Consider the following 22,744-nt stretch of genomic DNA (forward strand, 5'->3'; position numbering starts at 1 on the left):
AATTCACAACCATGTTTAATGATTAATGTCACAGATTGAAGTCATAGCATTGTTTCATTTCGTTCCCGAGTTACTACTATGAGACTACTACGATATAGTACAGACGTCCTCAATGCAACCTTCCTTGAAATCTCCCTCCTGTACTGTTCACCCAAATATTTGAATATTGGTAGGACCCTGTCAGCTTTTACCTGCGACCAGATTTCTTCCCTGCTTCTACCGGTTTTCTGTGAAGCAGAAATCACACTACACTACGTTCTATAGATACACCTCTAACTGCTTAGCTAGAAAAGGAAGAACAAAGAAAAAAAGAAAAGTCACAGACAAACAAAAAGACCATTATAGTAAAACACCTTACCGAAGGTAGTAAATACCATCTCCACCGATCCACCACTCCTCCCCCATTTTTTTCCGTTTTTTCACTTTTTTCTTAAACCTAACTAGATCCATGCCCATCTCCAACACTCACTATTATTATCATACTCTTCATTCTCTCTGCCTCTCTCAATGTCCTCCCCAATCGTCTTTGGAGTCTCTCCAGCCTCTCCAGCCTCTCCAGTCTTCGCATTCTTCGCATTCTTCGCAGTCTCCAATCTTTGCAGCAACCTCACAGTCGTGTACCTTCCCCCAATCACTTCCCTCACCCGAAAAATGGCTGTGAACAAATACACAGTACACAGTACACACTACGGAGTTGTTTTTGTTTGTTAGGTGTGATTTAGTGGACTGTCATTGTATAGAGATCAGTTTATCAATTGTAGACGATTCATAGGTTTGTACAAGATATTTAGAGACTCGGGTTAGAAATCTCAAATCGAAGTTATTGTTGTATTATTGTCGTGCTCCAAGCTCTTCAGTACAATTCCACAGAAACCCCGAAGTATGGTCGAAGTTTCGTTGACAGTCGGCAAATTAGACGCCTCGTTGGCGTTGTTATTGACCAAAGACCATCATCTCATTGAATTCCCCACGATTCTCTTGCCCAATGGCGTCCGTGCGGGCTCAATCGTCAAGATCAAGTGCGATCAGGACTTGGAAACAGAAGCAGAAGAGGCTAGGCAGTTTCAGCGGGTCCAAGACGAGATCCTCAATACCTTCGGCAAGAACCTTCCAGAACCTCCAGTGTTACGAGTCAAGAACACAACACAAACGTCATGTGTCTTGGAATGGGATACCTTGGAATTGGGAACAGCCAGTCTCAAGAACTTAACTCTTTTCAAAGATGGAAAGAAATTGGGTGCTATTCCTCTGCCTTTGTCCAATAAGACCACCAAATTGTCGGGTCTTCCTATCGACAAAACGTTCAATTTCCAGTTACGTTTGGATACAACCGCAGGTGTATATCTGTCAGAGACTATAGAGGTGACCACACACAAGATGACCGATCTTTCAGGTATCACAGTTTGTTTGGGCGATATCACCGCCAACGACCAATTCAATAAAGAAGACATCGAAGAGACTTTGAAGAACATGGGTGCCAACTACCCTTCTCAAGACAAGGTCAAGGTGGATACCACACATTTTATCTGTACAAGAGAGAACAAGCAAAATCCAGAGTTCATTAAAGCAGGTGATATGAATATTCCTATTGTCAGACCAGAGTGGTTGAAGGCGTGTGAGAGAGAAAGAAGAATCGTCGGAGTCAGAGACTTCTACGTCAAAGATTGCGTCTTGCCTGATATATTTGCTAAGAATTACTGGAAAGACAGTAAGTCTGCGCATACTGCTGCAGAAAATGCCACCGTGAAATCTATTCCAGTCGATAAGGAACACCCTGAACTTCCAGAACAACCAGAAGAAAGTAACCAGCAAACTGAATCTGTGACGGCAGAGCATGAACCGGAATCCAAGGAGGAAGACGAGCGCCCTCCACTTCCAGAAAAGGATGTCATACTCCCAGAGAAGGAGCTTATTGAGCAAACTATCCCGGAAGAAAACGAGGAAGATATTGAAGTTACACCAGCCGAAGTTTCTATTGAACAGGCACAGGAGACTGTGAAACAAGATGAAGAATTGAAAGAATTGGATAGCGGGGATTTAGCTGAAGCAAGTGAACCAGTTATTGAATCTAAATTAGAGGAAGCGGACATAGTGGTACCTACAGCAATAACCGAAACTACAAGTGCTGTAGTTGCAGAGGAACCTGAAGTCGAAGAATCTGCGATCGAAAAGGAAGGAGAAGAAGAAGTAGTCGACAAAGCCGTTGTTGAGGAAGCATCAATCGAGGTTCCTCCAGAGGCAGTAGCTGAAGAGGTACATGAATCCGGCGATTTGGGCCATGTCGAACCTGTAGTAGAGAATGATGCAACAGAAGTTGGAGAAGATCAAGACGATGAAGATGGCGAAGGAGAGGAAGCGGAGGAGGATGGAGACGAAACTGAAACAGGAGAGCAGACGCCAGAACCACAGTCTGAAGCTGCCAATGTCACAAGTACACCATCGAAAAATAAGAAGAAAAAGAACAAGAAGAACAAAAGAAAGTGAGTAGAGTATAATACATTTATAGTAAACAATATATCTCCACTTAACGATATGTAAACTCGTTGATTTTATTGTAGATGTGTATTATTCAATAATCCTTACATGAATATACCCTTTATGCTTTGGTATCTGTAAATACATCTATTATGCTAGAAATCGAATACATGCTATGTATCTGAAAATTTACTAGAAAGCCTCTTGGAGGCAAACAAAGGTAATAACCGGATGAAATGAATATAATAATGTTAAATAAACGGAATTTGTTTACAATCGCTTCATCGCTGTAGCCACAAGCGTCGCTGTTCTTTATCGAGATATGGTATATATCAGTCCGGACATCTGCGTATATCCACATTCTCTCTAACAAGGGTTTACAATTACTCTCCGAAAAGTCTTCTGACCTTCTTCAAGATGGAATCCTTTTCTGGGTCGTATGGGTGGTCCTTCGATGGGATCTCCAATATGGCAGGGAAAGCATTAGTGTAGCTGTCCACCTTGAATCTGATTAAGTCAGCAATGTGCTGGTTGATCAACAAAATGGCGATGTCATCTCTACCAGAGGTGAACGTGTCAAATGCTTCTTCCACTTGTTCAACAGTGGTCTTTCCTGGGATTACTGTCAAGAAGTTGGTCTCCTTTCCCACCTCGTTGGAGACTTGTCCTACACCAGCCAACAATAACCCTGTGACCGAGTCCTCGTCAGCGATTGCGGCAAGCAACGAACGCTTAGCCATTGCTTCGTTGGCAGAACTCATATTAGCAGATTACAGTGTCAATGGGTACCAAGCGTGGAGAATACCAATACTTATCTATGGAATCTTCAATATGTCGAATTGGTTAATTTCAATCATTGTAGGGAAAGTCACGTGGACAGGCACGTGACATACTATAAAGTTAATATTGGGACACACTCGGTATTCTCTGCCAGGATTCAATCTCATCGTTATGTCTCTTTACTTCAAGAGAAGACGAGATGATAACTTCCTTAAAAAAATGTGTCATTGAGCTTTTACATTACATATTATATCTTGAATTCTTTTCAATGTGTCAGATTTACTATTTATCAATGTCTTGTTGCCCCTGTTTGAAGCAATACTTCATCTCCATAAATCCATCATCCTCCTACTTTTTCTCCTACTGTATCCAATGGAGCTGTGCTCTTAACGTGCGTGGTCACGTGAAATCCTTCAAATCTTTCCAGATCTCTGCGGTGAAAAATCCAGGTGTGTAGTTGCAAAGAGACTCAGTTTAAGGCTTGAGGTTAGTACGTTTGAAGGCATTCAGAGATTGGCAGAAAGAGAAAGTTGGTAAAAATGCACGCAATATTCAGGCGCTCGAATTTGATTCCAAGATTTACAAGAAATCTTCATAGTACTTCAACACTTCTTGCTGGTCACTCCAAATGGGCCAACATCAGACACGATAAGGCTAAAAACGACGCCAAAAAATCGAAAGAAGCATATGCTATTGCTACGAAAATCGAGGCTAGTGTAAGAAGCGGTGGAGCTGATGCTAATGCCCAGTTGGACACATTGGTGGAAAAGGCCAAGAAGCTCAATGTTACTAAGAAGATTATCGAGAATGCCATCAAGAGAGGATTGGGAGAATTGTCAGTAGATGGACCATCTTTGACAGAGGTACAATACGAATTCGTGGGACCAGGTGGTGTTGCTATCATAATAACAGCTAATACTGATAACAAGGCCAGAACAGTGATGTTGTGCAAAACAGCAATGAGTAAATTCAATGCAAACATGAGTCCATGTTCTTACCTTTTCCAAAAGAAGGGAGAAATCATCTTTCTGCCATTGAACGCCGAAGAGACTTTAGACGACGTATTAGAAGTTGCTATAGAGATTGGAGCTGAAGACGTCGAAGAATTCAAAGATTACGAAGATGAATATCCAGGTGAAAAACTCTTCCGTATTATCACAGAAGCTACTGAGCTCAATGCAGTTTCGAACAACTTGTCAAAATTGGGATACAAGTTGAAGGATGCCAAAACCAGTTTGATTGCAGATGCAGACAACGAGGTTCCCTTCCCTGAAGAATACGCCAAGAGCTTCAATAGAGCCATCTCTGAGCTCGATGCCGTGGCGGAGGTTAGTGAATACTATACCAATATCAAAGAAGAGGATTAGGTGCCATCGCAAATGGTCCCGTAACACCTTGAGGGTCCTTTTCATATTTCATTCCTCTTGTACATATCTACATGTAAATATACCGCATACCATTACATTCATTGTTAAGGTGTTCAATAGTGAATATTATTCGTTTATTGTATCGTTAAAATTACGGAATAAAAAGAGTGGATTCCACGGTGATCGTAATAATACTGGTTCGTTCAACATTGATTTCCCTGGGGAAATCAATACAGCAACGCGAAAAGGACAATTAAGAGACACAGCAGCGGTCCAACATATTGGAAGACGGAATAGAATAGATATTGGAATATATCAAAAACATGCAATTGAGATAAACAAGCCATAGGTGAAGTACTGGTTTCTTTCTCCGAGAGTAAAACTTTTTCATTACAGGGTCTTTAGTACCAGCTCCTTTAAGGAGTCCCTAGCACTATAATATGCCTTCTGTTTATTTCTTCTCGCTGTCGTTCAAGACCTCGTCCAACTTCGACAAGTTAGGGTTCTTCCACAATCTCAATTGCTTGTCGTGGGCAAAGTGTCTGTAAGTGAAGAAACATCCAGAACCAACTGCTACTGCAACAGCAGCAAACAATGGGTACATCTCAACTGGAACACCTGGTCCGGCCTTGCTTCCCTTCTTGGCGGCGTTTAATAAAGTTTGTGCGGCTCTCATTGTGTCAATGGTTTGTTGAATAGAATTACTGGACTTTTGCAAAACAACGTCTGTTCAATTACTTCACTCTTATATTAAAACATTTATGAATGGTCTCAAAATCGTATCATAAGTTTACTGAGTTCAATGAGCTTTTTGGTAGCTAGTGCACGACCAGTACTGACCACCAATTCAGAGGATGTGGTTGGTTGGTTGCATGCAGGGGTCACGTGAAAATATAGAAGAGAGGCATGGTAGTCGTGTGGGATGATCTGGCAAGATATCAGTTTATGGGGAGAGAGATGTGTTTGGGGTAGAAAATGGAGTGGGTAAGAGACAGAATATGGATATGGTAAGATTTCTGGGATTTGTGGGAAATTGAAGGATTTTTTATTTTTGTTGCAGATGGCAGGGATGGCAGTGATGGCATCGAGCTTTGTATTATGTATATATGTATATATATGTATTGTAGTATATGGGAATAAATTTCAAGTCGCTCAAGAAGGAACTGCTTTTTGTTAAGATGCAAAGGAAATAGCTTATGGTACGATATCAAAGGATAGTTAGCCTATTGACGAGATTATTACTTGGGTAAGAATAGAAGACGAGCAGATAGATGTGGAATTAATGATATTTGCTTTCTATTTTGGTAATGTGGAATAAATATGTTGTTCTGCTGTACTTGTTATGAGATAGTGATGACAAAAATCTAGTGTTTGTGTATGTATAGTAGAAACTGTAGCCATCATTGGAACGTACAGCGTTAAGAGCAAATCCTGGCATATAGGGCTAAACACAGGATTTTCGAGTCTAGATAACTCATGTTTACCACTTATGAATGGCATCTTTCATGGTGTCATAACATAACCAGCTAACTGCCATAGACGGCACGATCTTGTATAAGTTTGCCGTAAGACCCTTGTAGGCGCCAAAGAAACCCTCATGTTTGAACATGGTTATTAACGCATGTGTCACTGATTTGTATTGGAAACCCAACTCTCCCTCTGCCATACTGGCTACTTGAAATCTCTTTCTTAAGACATCTAACGGATATATCAATACACCGCCTACGAAACTGGCAAAGGCTCCAGCGGATAATTTCCACATAGGGTTCGAGTAGTCTTTAGGCGATTGGTCCATGTATTCTCTCAATTTTTCGTACAAGGAAAAGTTAATAGCGACATAAGGTGCTACACCTAATGTAGTTGGCACAATTCCCTTGTATAATGCTTTGAAACCACCTTCATATTTATAGACGCCGGATAAGGTTCCCCATACAGTAGGTGGTTTAGCTAACTTTCCTTTGTTCAATTTCGATAATGATGCAGTTTGAATGGTTATTCTTGCTCGCACCAAATCCAAAGGATAAGTAACAGCCACAGAAACGATACCACCCATGGATCCAGCAATGAGTCTCTCAGAAGTATTCAATTGGCTTCTGTGGTCTGGCCTTCTGGCCAACATTATCTCTTTACACTTCTCAAAGACTGCAAATTGAACAGCGCTGTAGGGGAAGATTCTGATACAATTCAATTGGTTACCGCGAAAGAGCCCTTTCCAACCTTCATCTTTGTACATTTTGAAAATGGTGGGAAACATTCCATTATAGGCATGATTTGAGCCAGGTCCTTGCAACTGCAAGAGGATTTTGGCTCTTTCAAATGGGGAGACTACAGTCCGAGAGACTGCCCCAGCAACACCTCCAGCTAGAAAGGAAGCATTTGACTCGTTCTTGATGAAATTTTTGATGTCCCTTCCTATATCAGTTATGGTTGATGATCCAATATCTACCATATCCACTTTCTCATGCTACTGATACTAGGAAACGACACTTCTATATTCTAACGTGTCAAAAGTTGCTAGCTAGTAGAGACTAGCAAGGAATAATAAAAAAACATTACATCTTATCCATTTGTTCAATATAAAACCGATCGAACTATTTTTTTTCGACCTAATGCCGACACCGCTCCACAATTGAAAAATTTTAAGTATGGTCTTCATCTATGGTGATAATTCTAGTAGGGTGCTTGGCATCAGGAGAAAAATAGCTGTTTGTATTCCAAAGTAACATTCTAGAGACGACAGCAGCATATATCTGTAAACTCTCTTCTCTGTGGTCAATTAATCTTTCAGTGTAGAAGTTGAGTATGGCCCAGTTGTGGACCTGAGCATTTTGTCTGTCGACTCTAACCTTTACACCAGCTTCTTTGAGGGTATTGGTAAATGAGGTAGTATCAGCTTCAAGCAATTCTTCAGTTCCGTAACTCACTAAAAGGCCGTAGACGGGTGATGCCTTTGCCCACCATTCTTTATCTCTCAATTGACCGGGATCGTAGTAGTTTACTTCTGCATGAAACTGATCAGTGTCGTCAATGTACTCGTTTCCCCACGCTTTTACTATGGGGACTGTAAGGTAGTCATCCTTTCCTGTCAACGGAATATTGGTGTCATTTCTAAATAGATTGGTTAGCGGTGAAATTAGAATAGCCGCTGAAGGTCTCCTCAATGCCATGAAGTGTTCTGCTAGCTGAGTTGTAGTGTCGACTTGCAGTCGTTCCTTCTGAGACGAGAAAAGAGTCTGAAAAAAAAAAAAAAAAAAAAAAAACGGGGAGGGCTTTGCCAAGTTCAAAAGGAGAGAAAGAGCCAATGTTGCCCCCGTTGAATCACCAGCAACAACGATGTGAGTAGCAGGCGGTGAGATAGATATCAAGTATTCGTAGGATCTTAGTATGGTGCACATTTGGTGTGGGTAAGAATCAAACCTATCTAGGGGAAACTCAGGAGCAAATATACCAGGATTGTTGAACCCCTGCTCAAGTAGGTTCAAAGTGAAAATAGATAGGTATTCTGAATACATGTGGGCATTTCCCATTCCAAAGCCTGGGCCGCCATGGATATAGAGCACCAAAACGTCATGTGGTTGAGTGTTAACTCTGCTCTTTGAGTATATCCAAATACCTTTTAAGTCTTCAGTTTCTTCTTGTTCGCTTTTAAAATTGGTGTGAACAACATCTCCTAATCCATCATTGTATTCTCTTAAGCCTCTTATTCTATTGAGGATTTCAAAGACTCTTCCATCGAAGAAGACCTTTGCTACGTGGTGATGCTGCAAAAAACGAAATCCATACTTCAACACCTCAACCACAATAAACTCGAAGTCGGTGGCTCTCTGCGAGAAGTTCGATTGGTATGGAAAAGCGTTCAAATATCTCTTTGAAAGGAATGCAAAGGGAAGTTGAATACATAAAAAGCATGAATTTTGAACAAGAAGTTTCAAGTACTGTTGAACTCCATGGTCCTTCAAGACAAACACAGAGGCAATGAGGAAATAAAGAATAAGATCACGATGGCCGAATGTTTGCATTTTTGTTTATTAACAAATTTTGATTATACACACTTGATGTCAATATAATATCCACCTTCACAATAAATCCCTTATGATTAAGCGCTTGTCTTGTCCATATGACATTCATTAACAATAAATCACTTGATGTGTTGCAATTGCGATTTTTACATTTTGCCGCCAATGGCCAAAAGAGGAACACCGGAGATAAGATTAGCTGCGAAAAAAATGTAAATCGAGAACAACCTTAGTATTTATTATCAATTTTAGATACAAACCTATTCCTACATTCGGTTAATAACCGGAAAGAACCTTTTCTATAGCAGCAACAAGGATATCAGCATGCTTTTCTTCGAAGACCAAGGTTGGTCTCAATCTAACGGATTCCTCAGCACATCCTCCGATATTGACTCCAACAGTCTTCATATCAGACAAAAACTTGTTTCTAGCAGCACCATCTTCTAACGACCAGGCAATGAAGGTACCTCTATCTTTACCTCTCAAGTCTTGTATGTACTTAGGGTATTTAGCTTGAAGAGCTTCCAACTTGGAGTATAAGTAAGCTCCGACCTTGGCAGTTAAGGCAGGTAAGTCATGTTTGAGGACTTCCTTTCCAATAGCACCAGCCAAGATCATTCTGGCTGGGTCACCACACCAGGTGTTAAATTGACGGTATGCAACGTTTGGTACGATTTCTGGGTCGTGGAAAAAGTAGCCAGCGGATTGGAATTTCTTGGAGAATGTGACGATGTCTGGCAATGGGTTGATATCGAAGTGTTCGTATCCCCACAACTTACCGGTAGCACCTACACCCGTTTGAACTTCGTCTACAATAAAAAGAGCACCATGCTTTAATGAAATGTCTCTCAAACCTTGTAAGAATTCTTGAGAGGCGTGGTTGTCACCACCCTCAGATTGAATTGGCTCGACCAATAAACCAGCAATTGGAACTGACCAAGTTTGGAAAAGGTTCTCGACAATTGCCAAACATCTCTTGTCTTCTTCAGCATTTTCGGCCTCATGCTTATCTAATGGGTATTTATAAGATGGGAATTGAGCCTTTGGCCACTTGAAAGATGGTAAGTCCAACTTATGGATTGGCTTAGAGCAGGTGGTGGATCCAGATGCAAATAATCTACCGTGGAAAGCACGCTCGAAAGATAAGATAGCCAACTCTGGAGAACCTGGAGCCTGGTTCTTCATGACAGATATGTTTTCTTCTTCAGAGAAAGCCTTAGTGTAACCTCTCTTTTGAGCCTGGTACCACATGAAGGTGGCCTTGAAAGCCAATTCATTGGCATCTGCACCAGACAATCCGGACCAGAGCTTGTCTTGACCCTTTGGAGCCACCTTTAAGACGTCAGCAATAATTTCAGCAGAGTCCTTACCTGGGAAATTACCCAAAGCTGGTCTGTCAACAATTGCTCTCGTCATTTTGTCAGATTTTGCAGCCTCAATCAAAGCAGGATTGTTGTAACCCAATGGGATGGAGGCGATCTGGGCGTAAACATCCAAGAAGACGTTTCCGTCCACATCGACTAAGTAGTTACCAATAGACTTCTCGTAGTCAGCTACGAAGTATGCGGCTCTGGCATCAAACACCTTGGCAAGGTCCTTTTGAGCCTTAACAGAGACAGAGCCCGGGAACTCGGTGGTAACCACCTTAGGAGCAGTTGGTTCGTCTGGAAAGTATTTGGCGGAGATAGACATCGTCGTTCCTACTATTATGATGGTGATAAAAAGAAAGAATTCAAATTATTTCAATAGCAATCCAAATCTGTGGAGAACCCACCAACTTTAAATAGTCGTGGTCCATCGAGGCCGAAATGATGGTTAGCGGGTTGTCCAAATCGGGTAAGACGCCGTCGCATATCGGAATAGGAAGGTGCAGTGCGCTTAGCTCAATGTCGACAATTGGGTTGGGGCGGGAACTGAGTTCCATGGATAAGAGATGAGTGCAAGGCAATTTGGGGTAGTGTGAACGGTATTATGAACCCATTAGTGTTGGGAGGTATGGAGAGGGAGCTTTTTAAGCGGGTTAGACATATTTTGGTGATTTGCAGCATGTTTTCGTAAGAGCCCAAATTGAATGTGGGCGTACACCGTACCATACCAAATAGCCTTTTTTTCCACTACTATGGATTACCTATTAGGTAATCGGAGCATACATTTTACGGAGCATATATTTTGGGTGCATATTTACCATATAAAGGTCGAGACTTAGATAATGATATAGTTATAGTTATAGTTATAGACATAATAGATATATCAAATAAGAACACTCCCGCACGTAGTTCCTTCTTCTTAATTTTCCCACAACGGTGTCTTCAACATATACCAATCTGAACCTCTCACATATATGTCATCACTTACACTTATCGTCACACAATGATTGCAAAATTCACTTCTGTCACTATACACTCGGTGAAGAGCATCACCTGCAGAGAATACACAGCTCTTCTGGTTCAAAAAAATTAAAACCAAAACAAGACAACTTTATCTGGTGATATGGAGGATACAATAGACGCCAATAGCTAAGAGAATTAGGTTATAGTGATGGCCGAGGATAACGAAATACGACCTCCTGAAGAGACGGTTGAAGAAACGAGAAAAGCAGGCAGCGAATTGCCAGGTCAAGACAATGAAAACAACAACCAAGCAGCAGCTGAAGAAGTAGCAAAAAAGCATGGAGACGATATTGAAATGCAAATCGACGAGATAATAGAAAACAAAGAAAACAGCGAACATATAGAATCCAATAGCGAGGAATCATCGACTCAAATTGAAGTAAAAGAAAAGATTGACGTCACTAGCGAGGAACTGGAGAAAACCAGAAAGAGAAGTAATGACATAAATGAAAATTCAGATGAGACTAACGATAATAAAAAGCAAAAGGTAGAGAATAACAATGTTCAAATTGACTTAGAATTGCAATTTGACAGGGCTATTGAAGAACATCATAGAGAAATGAGTAACCCTCCCGAGGAAGAGACTTCCAAAGACCAAGAATCTACAGCCGCCGATCCGGCAGAACTGGCACCAGATATTGAGAAACAACAATCAAATACTGACATACCCACACAAGAACCATATATATCAGAACCCCAGGACAAGGTAGAAGCAACTCCCAAAAGTGAAGAGATAGTAGTGAACGAAAAGGAGGACTTAGCAATGATAGCGAATGAGTTGGGAGAGGCTACAGGCACCAACAAAAAAGAAGAAAAAGGAGAAGAAAGTAAAGACGATGGCGAGGAAAAGACTGACTCTAAATCAGTAGTTCATGATGGTCTTACTGTACCGGCTAATTCTGAATTGCTAAATACGAATTCAGCCCTCGCTGCTTACAACGCGTTGTCAAGTCAATTACCTCCCTTGGCTGTACTAGCTCACGCTCATTTGGCTGCCCTCCCATTGCCAATCGTGGCAGCTGACTACTTGCCTCCCAGAATTCAATTATTGATCAATACTTTGCCTACCTTAGATAACTTGGCAACTCAATTATTAAGAGTCGTTGCACTTGGCCCTTATCAAAAAATCATTGATTTAGCATCCAATCCTGAAACTCCAGCGGGTGCGACGTATCGTGATTTAACGTCCTTATTCGAATTCACCAAAAGATTGTATTCGGAAGAAGACCCCTTTTTAACCGTGGAGCATCTAGCTCCAGGAATGTGGAAGGAAGGTGAGAAGACACCTAGCATGTTCAGAAATAGAGAACAGAGTATTGAGTCGACTTTGAGAAAAGTGAACTTAGCTACCTTCTTAGCAGCTACATTGGGTACTATAGAAGTGGGTTTTTTCTACTTGAACGAGTCATTTTTGGATGTTTTCTGCCCTTTAAACAACTTGGATCCTTCAAATGCGTTGTCGAACATGGGATCTAACAACATGAGTTTACAGAGTGGCGTGAATACAACAATAGGAGAAAGCATCGGTAAGCTATTGAAGCCCCAAGCTGTTTTATATTTGGATTTGAAGACACAGGCGTATATTTCCGCTATTGAAGCAGGAGAAAGATCTAAAGAAGAGATATTAGAAGATATTTTACCAGAAGGTATCGAAGAACTTTTATTATCAAGAAGAGGAGTGAAAGCGCTTTCACCTACAGAACTGGACTTCGTAGAACGCTGTAAGGCTAGAAAAGAGACTTTATTAAGTTACTCGGGTGAAAGAAGTTTGAGTGAAGAGTACGAATGGTTTACCTTCTTGAAAGATCTCTTCGATTATGTTTCCAAAAATATGGGCTTTTTAATATGGGGAAAGAAGGGCAGAACAACAAGAGAGAGAAGCCACAAAAATACAGTTGAAAACAATACTCCTCATAGTGAAGCTATGTTGAATGCTGACCATTCGAGGACAGATATACAGACAACTTCTACCAGCTCTACAGTTTCATCTGCAGTTGCAAACACTCTTGCATCTGGGGACGGTACATTGAGAACCCAAGAGATAAATGACATCACAAGTGCATTATTACCTTCCGAAATACAGGAGCAACAGATACACTTAAGGATAAACCCATCCTCCAGCATAAGGAATTTACAGAGAAGACCGTGGACCAGAGAAGAGGAGAAAGCACTTAGACACGCCTTGGAGTTGAAGGGGCCCCAATGGTCGACCATTCTAGAGTTATTTGGTAACGGTGGTAAGATTTCTGAAGCCTTAAAAAATAGAACTCAAGTGCAATTGAAAGATAAGGCTAGAAATTGGAAGATGTTCTTCTTAAAGAGTGGTCTCCCTGTCCCTGCATACTTACAAAGGGTGACGGGAGATCTAGAGAGAGATGATAAGCTGAAGTCTAGTAAAAAATCTTCCAGAAGCAAGAAAACGGCAGCTGCACCAGTCCCAAATATGAAACAAAACCCGCAACAGCAGAAGGAATCAGCTCCGGAGTCACAGCCTCAAGGTGATCAACAATAGCTTACTTAATGTACCTCGGGAAAGATAACAAAATAATTATACTAGATTTTACGTTATAATAAATTTGAGTGTGGCGGGGAATACTTGTAGTTTACCGTAGGGAAAAACTGCCCCTTGTTTCAGGTTCTCCATGACTACTGGAATAGCCTGGGAAACTACGCTTACTGATCCATGACTAACTATACCATCAAGGAGCTCCCCAATCTGGAACGCATAAACTGCAGCTATCCCCAATACACATTTACACAAGACACCATTTCACCGGGAGCGTTTCGCTGAATTCAGTAATAATACCTTCATCAGTACATTAAGTGACTGCTGCATCCATTGGATATTGCCTTAATTAATGCCATCCACCTCTCTTTGAACCACAGATGTTCGATAATAATATCCCACTAGACGAGTTGATGTTCCAGATCGGGTAATGCCACAAAATATCTGGTTCGCTTGCAAAAAATAACTTTTTGCATCCCTCGTGTTAATAATTAGATCAGCAAATGTGTGAATTCTTAATATAGCAAGAAACCCTGTAAGAGAATATGATGTTAATTGTGATAATAGATAAAGGAATGGTTGCAAGTTGAGATATGGATTGGTACGGGTTATTTTCTAAGCCACTTGTTTGCAGTTATGCAATTCTCCCGTGTCATGGGAGCTATTTTTTTTTTTTTTTTTACACTCCCAGTCGGTCGGTTCTGGTGAGGGAGGAAACTATGGTTCACAGCTTTAAGCCGTCGCTCTCTTAAACAGAGTTTAGCCTTTCGATTTCAAACTAATGCACACCCCAAGTCGTGGTCCTTACCCTAAAAGTTGGTTTTAAGTCATAAAGACAGCGTAAAAAATATTACGAGCTCGTAAAGATTAACTCTAGATTGGAAGGAAGCTGATATCTCAAATTAGACTTCTCAGTAGTAGGCACCCTCAGGGTGAATATAGGGTGCAATAGTTGATGTTGAAGTGGTAGGGGATGGCTGTAAAGAGTGTTAATTGTAAAAAATTTCAACGATGATTTTTATGTTCATTTAGTTTCAAGTCTACAAACCATTGCTTCTCTTTTAGACACCGCCTAAAACCTTCTGGCGGATAGATTTCTGTTGTTTCCTACATGGCTATCTCCCTTATTGCAATGCGTAGCCCTCCTTCTACTCTGCTTGACCAAATCGAGAAGAAGATAGCTTCGGCTCGAAATGAAGCCAGAGCCCTCTACAATGAACTCGATAAGGTAAGAAATCAGATCCAGGATGCAAGCTTGGACGATATGTCGTCGCCAATTCCCTCTATTCCTAAGAATTACAACAATTTGAAGTTGTACAACACATTAAGAGGACACCAGAACAAAGTGGCAAAGATCCAATGGAGTTCAGACTCAACGAGAGTTTTATCTGCTAGCCAGGATGGTTATATGATTATATGGGACGCAATCACAGGTTTCAAGAAACAAGCCATTTCTCTTGAGAACCAATGGGTTTTGACTTGCAGCTACTCACCAAGTGGAAAGTTGGCCGCTTCAGCTGGGTTAGACAACGCATGTACTATATATAAGATAAAGCCTGATACAAGAGGAAACCGTACAGAATACGGAGGATACGAGATGTCAGGTAACTTCTATCAATCGGTTCAATCTGTATTCAAAGGCCACACAGCATACATTTCGGACTGCAACTTTGTAACAAATAACACTATCATCACTGCGAGCGGTGATATGACATGTGCCCAATGGGATGTCACCAAAGGTGGGAAAGTTAGAGATTTTATCGATCACTTAGGAGATGTTCTATGTATTTCTACATTCCCGGCTGATAAGCTCAGTGAAAATCTCTTTGTTTCAGGCTCTTCGGATGGCCACGCCAAAATATGGGACTTAAGATCTCCTACTCCAGCGCAGAATTTCTATATCTCCAACAGCGATGTCAACACCTTGCTGATTTTTCCGGATGGCAATTCGTTTGTTTCTGGATCAGATGATGGGTTAATTCGTCTTTTCGACTTACGGTCTGACTGTGAAATATCTAATTACTCTTTAGCCTCCCAGTTCCAGCAGCATAACCTGCCACTGGCTGCGAAATTTAACAATCCTCCCCACCGGACGGCACTGAAAAATGGAAAATCCAGTCCCATCGACCAATTCAGTACCAAGTCGGCAAGTATTTATTCGACTATAGATAACCCTGGGGTATTTTCCCTTGACTTCAGTAAGAGTGGGAGGTTCGTATACGCGTGCTACTCCGAGTTTGGGTGCATGATATGGGACATACTAAAAAACGAGATTGTGGGTTCCATAGGGAATGACCATGTCAACAAAATTAATCAAATAAGCGTGAGTCCTGACGGAATGGGTGTGGCCACAGCGTCATGGGACTCTACAATTAAGATATGGTCCGCTTAAGCAAATTTTCCACATCACTACTAATAAAGTAGCATAATAGACATTTATCTGGGTCCAATTTCTAGACCCACGCCTGTAGCAGTACCTGATTTTCAGACTGATTCTAAATATGACATACATAATGATATCTGAATTGTAATTATATATTGATTTCGATTGATCTAGCACTAAATATGATAGCGAACTGACGAGTTCTGTTTGCCTCTTTTTGTATTCCTCCTTTGTCGTGCAAAACATAGATACATAATGTTGGATGTCATTGGCCAAAGCCCCTTTTAGCCAGCAATCACTTAAATATGGCAAAGGGCATAGAATTATACCGAATCCTCAATTCATTTTTAGTTGTTGATAATTGGTACGAGATTAAGCCAAGGATATAGAACAAAGGGAAAACAAATAAAAAAATAGTAGAATGACCTTCGAATATGATTAACTAGAAATACAAAGTAAAGATTAATTAAGCTTCACCGGTGTGCTTTTTGACGTAATCCCATAAACTCTTCAATAAGGACTCTGGTAAAGTGTATAAATCCATCGTGAATTCACCGTTGTCCACATCATTCTTGATATTCATATCGTTGGTTCTATTATCGGTTACCATTTGCACTATAACAATCAAGTCGTCTTCGCTCAATTTGGTTAATCCATTGGCAAGTTTTTCCAAATCGATCGAGCCCTTGACAGCAGCTCCATTGGTATTCTTCAGCTTCTTAAACTTGTTGTTGACGTCAGTAGTTGTACCATTGCCTGATTCTGCTAATTTACGCTTGTTTGCACTGCCCTCGTCAAATGGCAACGAGCCACTCTCCAATAACAACTTATTTAACGCCTGGTTCTTTGTGCTGCTGACAGGGATGGTGACCACATGGTCATTTACGTATTTCTCAGATAAGAAGTTCAAGTCGTGGTTGAACTTTCTCTCTCCGGCCTTACCACTCAAACCGAGAATGTGGACAGTAATAGGTATATCAAACTCACCCCAACCCTGTTCTTCAACAAGGAATGGTGACAGTTTTGTGGTTCTTATGGGGTTAGTAAAAGTGGGATGTAACGTGTAGGTGACCTTGTCTAATATGTTGGCGGGTATCTCTTGCCCACTCAGATCCAACATGGAGATCTTGATATTCCATTTCCTCATTGGATAATTTTCCACGGGAGGAACATCCTTTAGGATATGTTGTTCTGTGGTTATTCTGATGGTTCTTTTCACCTAAAAACGTATTGTTAGTATTGGTTGTTGCATAATCGCTTGTACCCAAGAATTTCTCAAATACATCAATTAAAATGGAAAATCCATCATTTCAATTGCAAATGGGCAAAGATACACTGGAATTCGTCCACCGACGGCTCTTTCTAGGTCAAAAATCAGCAAATTTGAATCCCTTTTGCCGCCTTGTTCTCTTCTGACTGCCAATTTGCAATGATACTGGTAACTAAGCGTCTATTACTCAATTATCTCGTTCCGAAACCACTTACTTCTGACATTTTATGCTATAAATTAGGGTTAATTGTCGTGGTTGAATGACAGACTAACACTCTACTGGGAAAAAGAACGATTGATCTTGTACTACGATTGTTGGCTGGCGTTACCGTCCAACTTGTTTATTAATTGTATGGGTTGACCATCCGGTGCTCTGGCGGATTTTTTTCGCTCCTCCCACGAAAAATTTGCGAGTGACGGTTACGTAAGCAGAGCAATGGAGAGTTGAAGAGGCAGTAGAAACAAGAGAATGACGGGGTAGAGATGGTAGAGGAGAGCATTGCAGTGTTGACAATTTTGACGAGAGGGTATTTGCAAGATTTGGCAAGGAGATCTATAATTTTGGTGGAGTTTAATGTAGATGTATATGGTAAATAACAGTTACAATCGTTAAAAATGGGGGGGCTCTGGTGAGGGTAGCATTTCTCAACCAATGCGCATTGGAATTTGCCGATTTCGTCCGGCTGAGGCTGGTATTGGGAACAGTAAGTTGCATAAACATACAGAGTTATGTATGGGACAGGGGGGAAATGGATGAAAGACGAGTTGGCAGAAGAACAGCGATGATGTGGGAGTTGTGGCCAAGGAGAAAGTTGTGATTTTGAGTTGTTTCCTTTAGAAATGACTGTGGTGTTTCAAGAAGTGCTCCCAGATTGAAGTGCCGAAGGAAAAAAAAAGACCCAGTTGCTGCAAATTGTCAAAAGCTAAAATGTTCACAGCTTTAATATTTTGCAAGCAGCGAAAGCGAACAATGGGAGAAAGGATTATCGTAGAATCGGGGCATAGAAGAGATTTGCAAAACAGAACAACAGCGACATAAGAGACTGTTTATACTAAGCATAGGATTGTTTAAATGGCTAAATACGGATATGTGCAGCTATGGGAAGTAGATCTCGGGTATGGCCCCATTAGGAGTGCTGTCAGTTAATATTGCTACGGAATGATGAGTCTTTTTATTTTGAAGCATGCCGTCAAACCTTCTGTATAAGTATATTCCGGCAATTGAACGGATCGTGGTGGAGTTTCTCTTATACGTATCGTATGAAAGAGTTTTTTTTTTTTTACCTGAATCAGAACTTCACCTTGTTTTCGGTACCCAGGGCACTTTTCACTTTTCCTTTTCTCCAGCATTTGATTGTCTCACCAGACCATTTCAGCCAACGCAGAGAACAAGTTACTCACTACAACCATATTTCCACCTAAAACAAGATTCAAATAAAAATTAGATATTATAAAAAGCCAAATCAACTCGTGACATATGCAACTCCATTCTCTTATACCAACATGTTCCGTCACCCATCACCGTCCGTAACCGACTCTTCCAATACCTCCTCCAGCTTCTCTATCATAACTTTCCACTGAGTCATGAAGCTACATACAGGCACCACCAGAAGTGAAAAAGATTTTTCTTTCGTATCACTACGATTTAAGATTAACAGTATAACGTTCATCCTTATCAACGTTGTTTCAGTACGTATTTTGTAGCAAGCGAATAGTCTGTGTTGCAGCATAGTGTTGATATCTACGCGGGCAGCCACACCATAGGAAAAATATAGCGAGACCGCCGCTTCTACCTTAGACTTTTTTTAGATTATAGACCATTATAGAGCTGGTGAAAACTTCCACAATAGAACTGGACAGCACAGTAATAATTGAAAACCCATATCTAGACACCGCCACAAACCATGCATTCGCTTAGACGTATAATATCCCCCTTGAGATCGCTCACTAACACACATTTCCACAGAAACATCACCAAAATGTCTGCACCATTAGACGCTTCAAAGTTAGTCATTACCAAGACCACTACTCCAAAGGAAAAGCTTCCAAACGACCAATTGGTCTTCGGTAAAACATTTACCGACCACATGTTGGAAATCGAATGGACTGCCGAAACCGGCTGGGGCATTCCTAAGATTTCTGCTTACCACAAATTGTCGTTGGACCCATCTACTATCGTGTTCCATTACGCTTTCGAATTGTTCGAAGGTATGAAGGCTTACCGTGATGCTGACAACAACATCAGAACCTTCAGAGGTGACAAGAACATGGACAGAATGAACAAGTCTGCTGACAGAATCGCTTTGCCAACTTTCGATGGTGAAGAATTATTGAAGTTGATCGATCAATTATTATTGATTGACCAGAGCTTCGTTCCACAAGGTGCTGGTTACTCTCTTTACTTGAGACCAACCATGATCGGTACCACCGAGTCTTTGGGTGTTGGAACTCCAGACAAGGCCTTGTTGTACGTTATTGCATCCCCAGTTGGTCCATACTATGGAACTGGTTTTAAGCCAGTCTCTTTGGAGGCCACTGACTACGCTGTCAGAGCTTGGCCAGGTGGTGTTGGTAACAGAAAGTTAGGTGCCAACTACGCTCCATGTGTTAAGCCACAATTAGAGGCTGCTAAGAGAGGTTACCAACAAAACTTGTGGTTATTCGGTGATGAGGGTTACATTACCGAAGTTGGTACCATGAACGCTTTCTTCGTTTTCAAGAATCCTGATGGCACAAAGGAATTAGCCACTGCTCCATTGGATGGTACCATCTTGGAGGGTGTCACCAGAGACTCGATTTTGGAGCTTACCAGAGAAAGATTACCAAAGGACGAATGGACTGTTTCTGAGCGTAAGTTCACCATTAACGAAGTTGTCGAAAGAGCTGCTAAGGGCGAACTTGTAGAGGCTTTCGGTGCTGGTACTGCCGCTGTTGTCTCTCCAATCAAGAATATTGGATGGAAGGGTGAAGACATTGCTATTCCATTGGCAGCTGGTGACTCTGGTGAGCTCACTAAGCAAATTGCTGAGTGGATCAGAAAGCTTCAATACGGTGAGGAGACTTACAAGAATTGGTCTAGAGTTGCCAAATAAGCTTTTTAAGAGAACAATTTCTTTAATATGTGCGTTCAAAAAAGAGTTGAAGTAATACTGATGGCAGAATGTATGTTTAGTTACTGAGACGTTAGACGTAGATAAATGTATTGAATGCAATGATGATATAGTAATATGCTAGGAAATATGAGGATCGTAGGTGAACATGGGATACCAGAAGGTGAATGTAGTCTTCATAAGGATATAAGTATCCTCTGGACTATTTTGTAATGCTCGAAGCAAATTCTATGAATGTAGCTATTGAGTGACAAAACAAGGGACTTGACCAGAAGCCAAGCCACGATGTACAGTGCAAGTTTAAAACCAAAAGTTTTAATTTATTCTTTCGATCTCTGGTAATTTTTGGATTTCACCTAAAATGTAATCTCTCTCATCCACAAGATTAGCATCGTTGAAAGTTTGGATATCGAAAGTGTTGAAGAATTCAATAAAGTTATCTTTATTTTTGGCCAAGATGTCTAGCACTCTTTGAGATTTTTTGGGTTTTGCAACGAAGAATTTGAAGATATGGAAGCCCTCGATCTGAAGATTCTTCAGCTTATCACTCAACAATATCATTATGATCTTGAGATTGTTGGAGTCATCGAAATATCTGTTCAAGAATAGCTGGTTTTGGCGCTGTAGCACTAATTCTGATAGTAAACGTACACTTTGTCTTTTGGTCACGTAGTTGTTTGACTGTATCAACTTATTGATCTGTGTGTTGAACTGGTCGTAATTATTGGCTAAGAACTCTGATACGAGCTTCTTATGTATGGTGAGCAAGTCGTGAAGCGTGGTGAACGAGTCTGTAGCGATTTCAAATACAGGTAAGTGGACATATTGGAAGAAGTTCCAGAATAACGGACTAGAAATCACAAACCGGTTGATGACTTCGTACTTGATACAATCTCTTAATATCTGACCACAGATGAGACCAATCTCCTGCGATTCTGGGCCTCGAATAAGGATCTGTATAATCTCTGGTTTTGAGTTAATCAAGTAGTCTACTGTGGGGGACTTACTCCCTATTTGTCGTCGTAAGAGGGTCAGAAAGATGATGAGGACGTCTTTTCTCAGATCGAAGTTGAGTTTTTTCAAGTTAGCAATGAGGTAGTAGAGGCAGTCAGTAGCGTATATTTCTTGGGCAAGAAACGAAATCTGGTCTGGTTGAGGGTCTGTTTCGTCGTCTCCATGAAGAACCACTTTAACCTGTGTCAAGAACCGGGTACATTCGTCCTGGTACTTCTTCGAGTTGTCGCTTGACACATCGAGCTTCAGTACCAGTTCATTGAGTGCACGAACGAGTTCTTGTGGGGTTTTGGGGTTTCTTTTGAATAGAAACGCCATTTGAGTGGAATGCGAAGGGTGGTGTTATTCTGAATTGACGGGATTGATTCCTAGCGCCACGGTATTACTGGTGAAATGACAAGAGCTATGTGTGGTCTCTATACCGCCGTCACTAAATTGTACTGGCGGTAGTTTTCTGGGGAGACCGTACCGCTGGAGAAGGAAAGACAAGTCGACCGACGGGAAAACGGCAGAAAATCCTCGTTTAAAAGGTTACGTGTGGTGAAACGGTCCGAAATTGACAACGACGTTTCGGTGGGGTACCTGATTGCATCAATTGATCAGATTGTACCAAGCAATGCCCAGAGATCTACTACCATTGACTTCTGTGGTAAGCCCATTTTTAGGGACATGGTTTTTTCGGGGTGCGAAACGGTGGGAGGAGTTTACAGGTTAGCGTTGGAAGCGAGGCAGCGACAAGCGAAAATTGTCGTGGAGAGTTAGTGAAAGGAGGTGGGAATTAGTGAGCAGAAAATGGCGGTGGTAAGAGGGGCAACGAGAAAAAATAGGAGTAGCCGTCTGCCACACGGAGGGAATATGGCTTAAGCTTATGGGGGTAGAAGTTCATAACGGTTCGAGCAAAAGATCCGTGGTGGAAGGTGTGAATAGAGGAGTAGAGGAATAGCCGAGATTCGGTAACTTCTCGAGGAGGTCATAAAATTACAGAAATATGCTATTTAATTACATAATTATGGAAAATGGAGATTTAATTGATTAGTATCAAATATTGGCATTTCACTAATAGTTATCGGTAGTAATGTACCACAGCGCGGTTGGGTCTCGGTCTCGATTCTCCCCAGCACAACAAATCACCGCTCGTCTCCCTAAATTAGGGAAACAATGGGGGAAACCTTGGCTGCTCCGTGCGACTGTAGTGGGACCACTAATGGTCTGCCGATGTGATCTTCATGCGATACGCGGTAAAATCCAGAATAAAACCGCCCTATTCGCTGTGGAATATTTAAAAAAGGGTTAAAACGGTGGGACTACCTTGCTGGCGTATATGCAGGTCAATCATATCAGGGTATTTGGGGGGTATTTGAAAAGGAGTAAAGATGATAGAAACCAATGTTTGACCGTGGAATAGGATCATAACAAATGATGAGATAGCGTTG

At 41.2% G+C, this 22,744-nt stretch overlaps 12 protein-coding genes across 12 annotated transcripts; 5 read left to right on the forward strand and 7 right to left on the reverse strand. All coding sequences in view use genetic code 12, as the record gives it.

Moving 5' to 3' along the window:
* Positions 1-882: 882 nt before the first annotated feature.
* On the forward strand, positions 883-1,659 carry CHS5 (Chs5p; the record flags this gene model as incomplete). The annotated part of the gene is made up of 1 exon (XM_064921498.1): positions 883-1,659. A coding segment is annotated over one exon (777 nt), but the record flags the coding sequence as incomplete, so codon positions are not given.
* Positions 1,660-2,539: 880 nt separating this feature from the next.
* Positions 2,540-3,271, reverse strand: VMA7 (H(+)-transporting V1 sector ATPase subunit F). The gene has a single exon (XM_064919889.1). It carries the CDS (start codon positions 3,234-3,236, stop codon positions 2,859-2,861), a length of 378 nt encoding a protein of 125 aa, XP_064775200.1. The 5' UTR covers positions 3,237-3,271; the 3' UTR covers positions 2,540-2,858.
* A 469-nt stretch (positions 3,272-3,740) lies between these two features.
* On the forward strand, positions 3,741-4,745 carry RJT20DRAFT_127269 (uncharacterized protein). Its single transcript, XM_064916966.1, has one exon. The coding sequence runs from the start codon at positions 3,795-3,797 to the stop codon at positions 4,620-4,622; it is 828 nt and encodes a 275-aa protein (XP_064775201.1). The 5' UTR covers positions 3,741-3,794; the 3' UTR covers positions 4,623-4,745.
* Positions 4,746-5,361, reverse strand: RJT20DRAFT_127271 (uncharacterized protein). Its single transcript, XM_064916967.1, has one exon. It carries the CDS (start codon positions 5,296-5,298, stop codon positions 5,074-5,076), a length of 225 nt encoding a protein of 74 aa, XP_064775202.1. The 5' UTR covers positions 5,299-5,361; the 3' UTR covers positions 4,746-5,073.
* Positions 5,362-5,700: 339 nt separating this feature from the next.
* On the reverse strand, positions 5,701-7,160 carry RJT20DRAFT_37385 (uncharacterized protein). Its single transcript, XM_064919890.1, has one exon. The coding sequence runs from the start codon at positions 7,069-7,071 to the stop codon at positions 6,103-6,105; it is 969 nt and encodes a 322-aa protein (XP_064775203.1). The 5' UTR covers positions 7,072-7,160; the 3' UTR covers positions 5,701-6,102.
* Positions 7,161-7,261: 101 nt separating this feature from the next.
* Positions 7,262-8,777, reverse strand: RJT20DRAFT_147793 (uncharacterized protein; the record flags this gene model as incomplete). Its single annotated transcript, XM_064918939.1, has 2 exons — positions 7,884-8,777; positions 7,262-7,730 (listed from the first exon to the last, which is right to left on the reverse strand). The coding sequence occupies exons 1-2, from the start codon at positions 8,639-8,641 to the stop codon at positions 7,262-7,264; spliced, it is 1,227 nt and encodes a 408-aa protein (XP_064775204.1). The 5' UTR covers positions 8,642-8,777.
* On the reverse strand, positions 8,778-10,425 carry UGA1 (4-aminobutyrate transaminase). The gene has a single exon (XM_064919891.1). It carries the CDS (start codon positions 10,328-10,330, stop codon positions 8,915-8,917), a length of 1,416 nt encoding a protein of 471 aa, XP_064775205.1. The 5' UTR covers positions 10,331-10,425; the 3' UTR covers positions 8,778-8,914.
* Positions 10,426-11,058: 633 nt separating this feature from the next.
* Positions 11,059-13,622, forward strand: TBF1 (Tbf1p). Its single transcript, XM_064916968.1, has one exon. The coding sequence runs from the start codon at positions 11,177-11,179 to the stop codon at positions 13,538-13,540; it is 2,364 nt and encodes a 787-aa protein (XP_064775206.1). The 5' UTR covers positions 11,059-11,176; the 3' UTR covers positions 13,541-13,622.
* An 843-nt stretch (positions 13,623-14,465) lies between these two features.
* On the forward strand, positions 14,466-16,245 carry STE4 (G protein subunit beta). The gene has a single exon (XM_064919892.1). It carries the CDS (start codon positions 14,646-14,648, stop codon positions 15,924-15,926), a length of 1,281 nt encoding a protein of 426 aa, XP_064775207.1. The 5' UTR covers positions 14,466-14,645; the 3' UTR covers positions 15,927-16,245.
* Positions 16,246-16,383: 138 nt separating this feature from the next.
* Positions 16,384-17,411, reverse strand: TAF14 (TATA-binding protein-associated factor; the record flags this gene model as incomplete). The annotated part of the gene is made up of 2 exons (XM_064918318.1): positions 16,384-17,136; positions 17,403-17,411. 2 exons carry the CDS (start codon positions 17,409-17,411, stop codon positions 16,384-16,386), a joined length of 762 nt encoding a protein of 253 aa, XP_064775208.1.
* Positions 17,412-18,853: 1,442 nt separating this feature from the next.
* Positions 18,854-20,412, forward strand: BAT21 (branched-chain-amino-acid transaminase). Its single transcript, XM_064916969.1, has one exon. The coding sequence runs from the start codon at positions 19,092-19,094 to the stop codon at positions 20,277-20,279; it is 1,188 nt and encodes a 395-aa protein (XP_064775209.1). The 5' UTR covers positions 18,854-19,091; the 3' UTR covers positions 20,280-20,412.
* A 200-nt stretch (positions 20,413-20,612) lies between these two features.
* Positions 20,613-21,629, reverse strand: HYM1 (Hym1p; the record flags this gene model as incomplete). Its single annotated transcript, XM_064918319.1, has 1 exon — positions 20,613-21,629. The coding sequence occupies one exon, from the start codon at positions 21,627-21,629 to the stop codon at positions 20,613-20,615; it is 1,017 nt and encodes a 338-aa protein (XP_064775210.1).
* Positions 21,630-22,744: the final 1,115 nt, after the last annotated feature.

This window comes from Scheffersomyces xylosifermentans (assembly GCF_036884685.1).
Source record: "Scheffersomyces xylosifermentans strain CBS 12540 chromosome Unknown RJT20scaffold_3, whole genome shotgun sequence".
In the NCBI taxonomy this organism is placed as follows: domain Eukaryota; kingdom Fungi; phylum Ascomycota; class Pichiomycetes; order Serinales; family Debaryomycetaceae; genus Scheffersomyces; species Scheffersomyces xylosifermentans.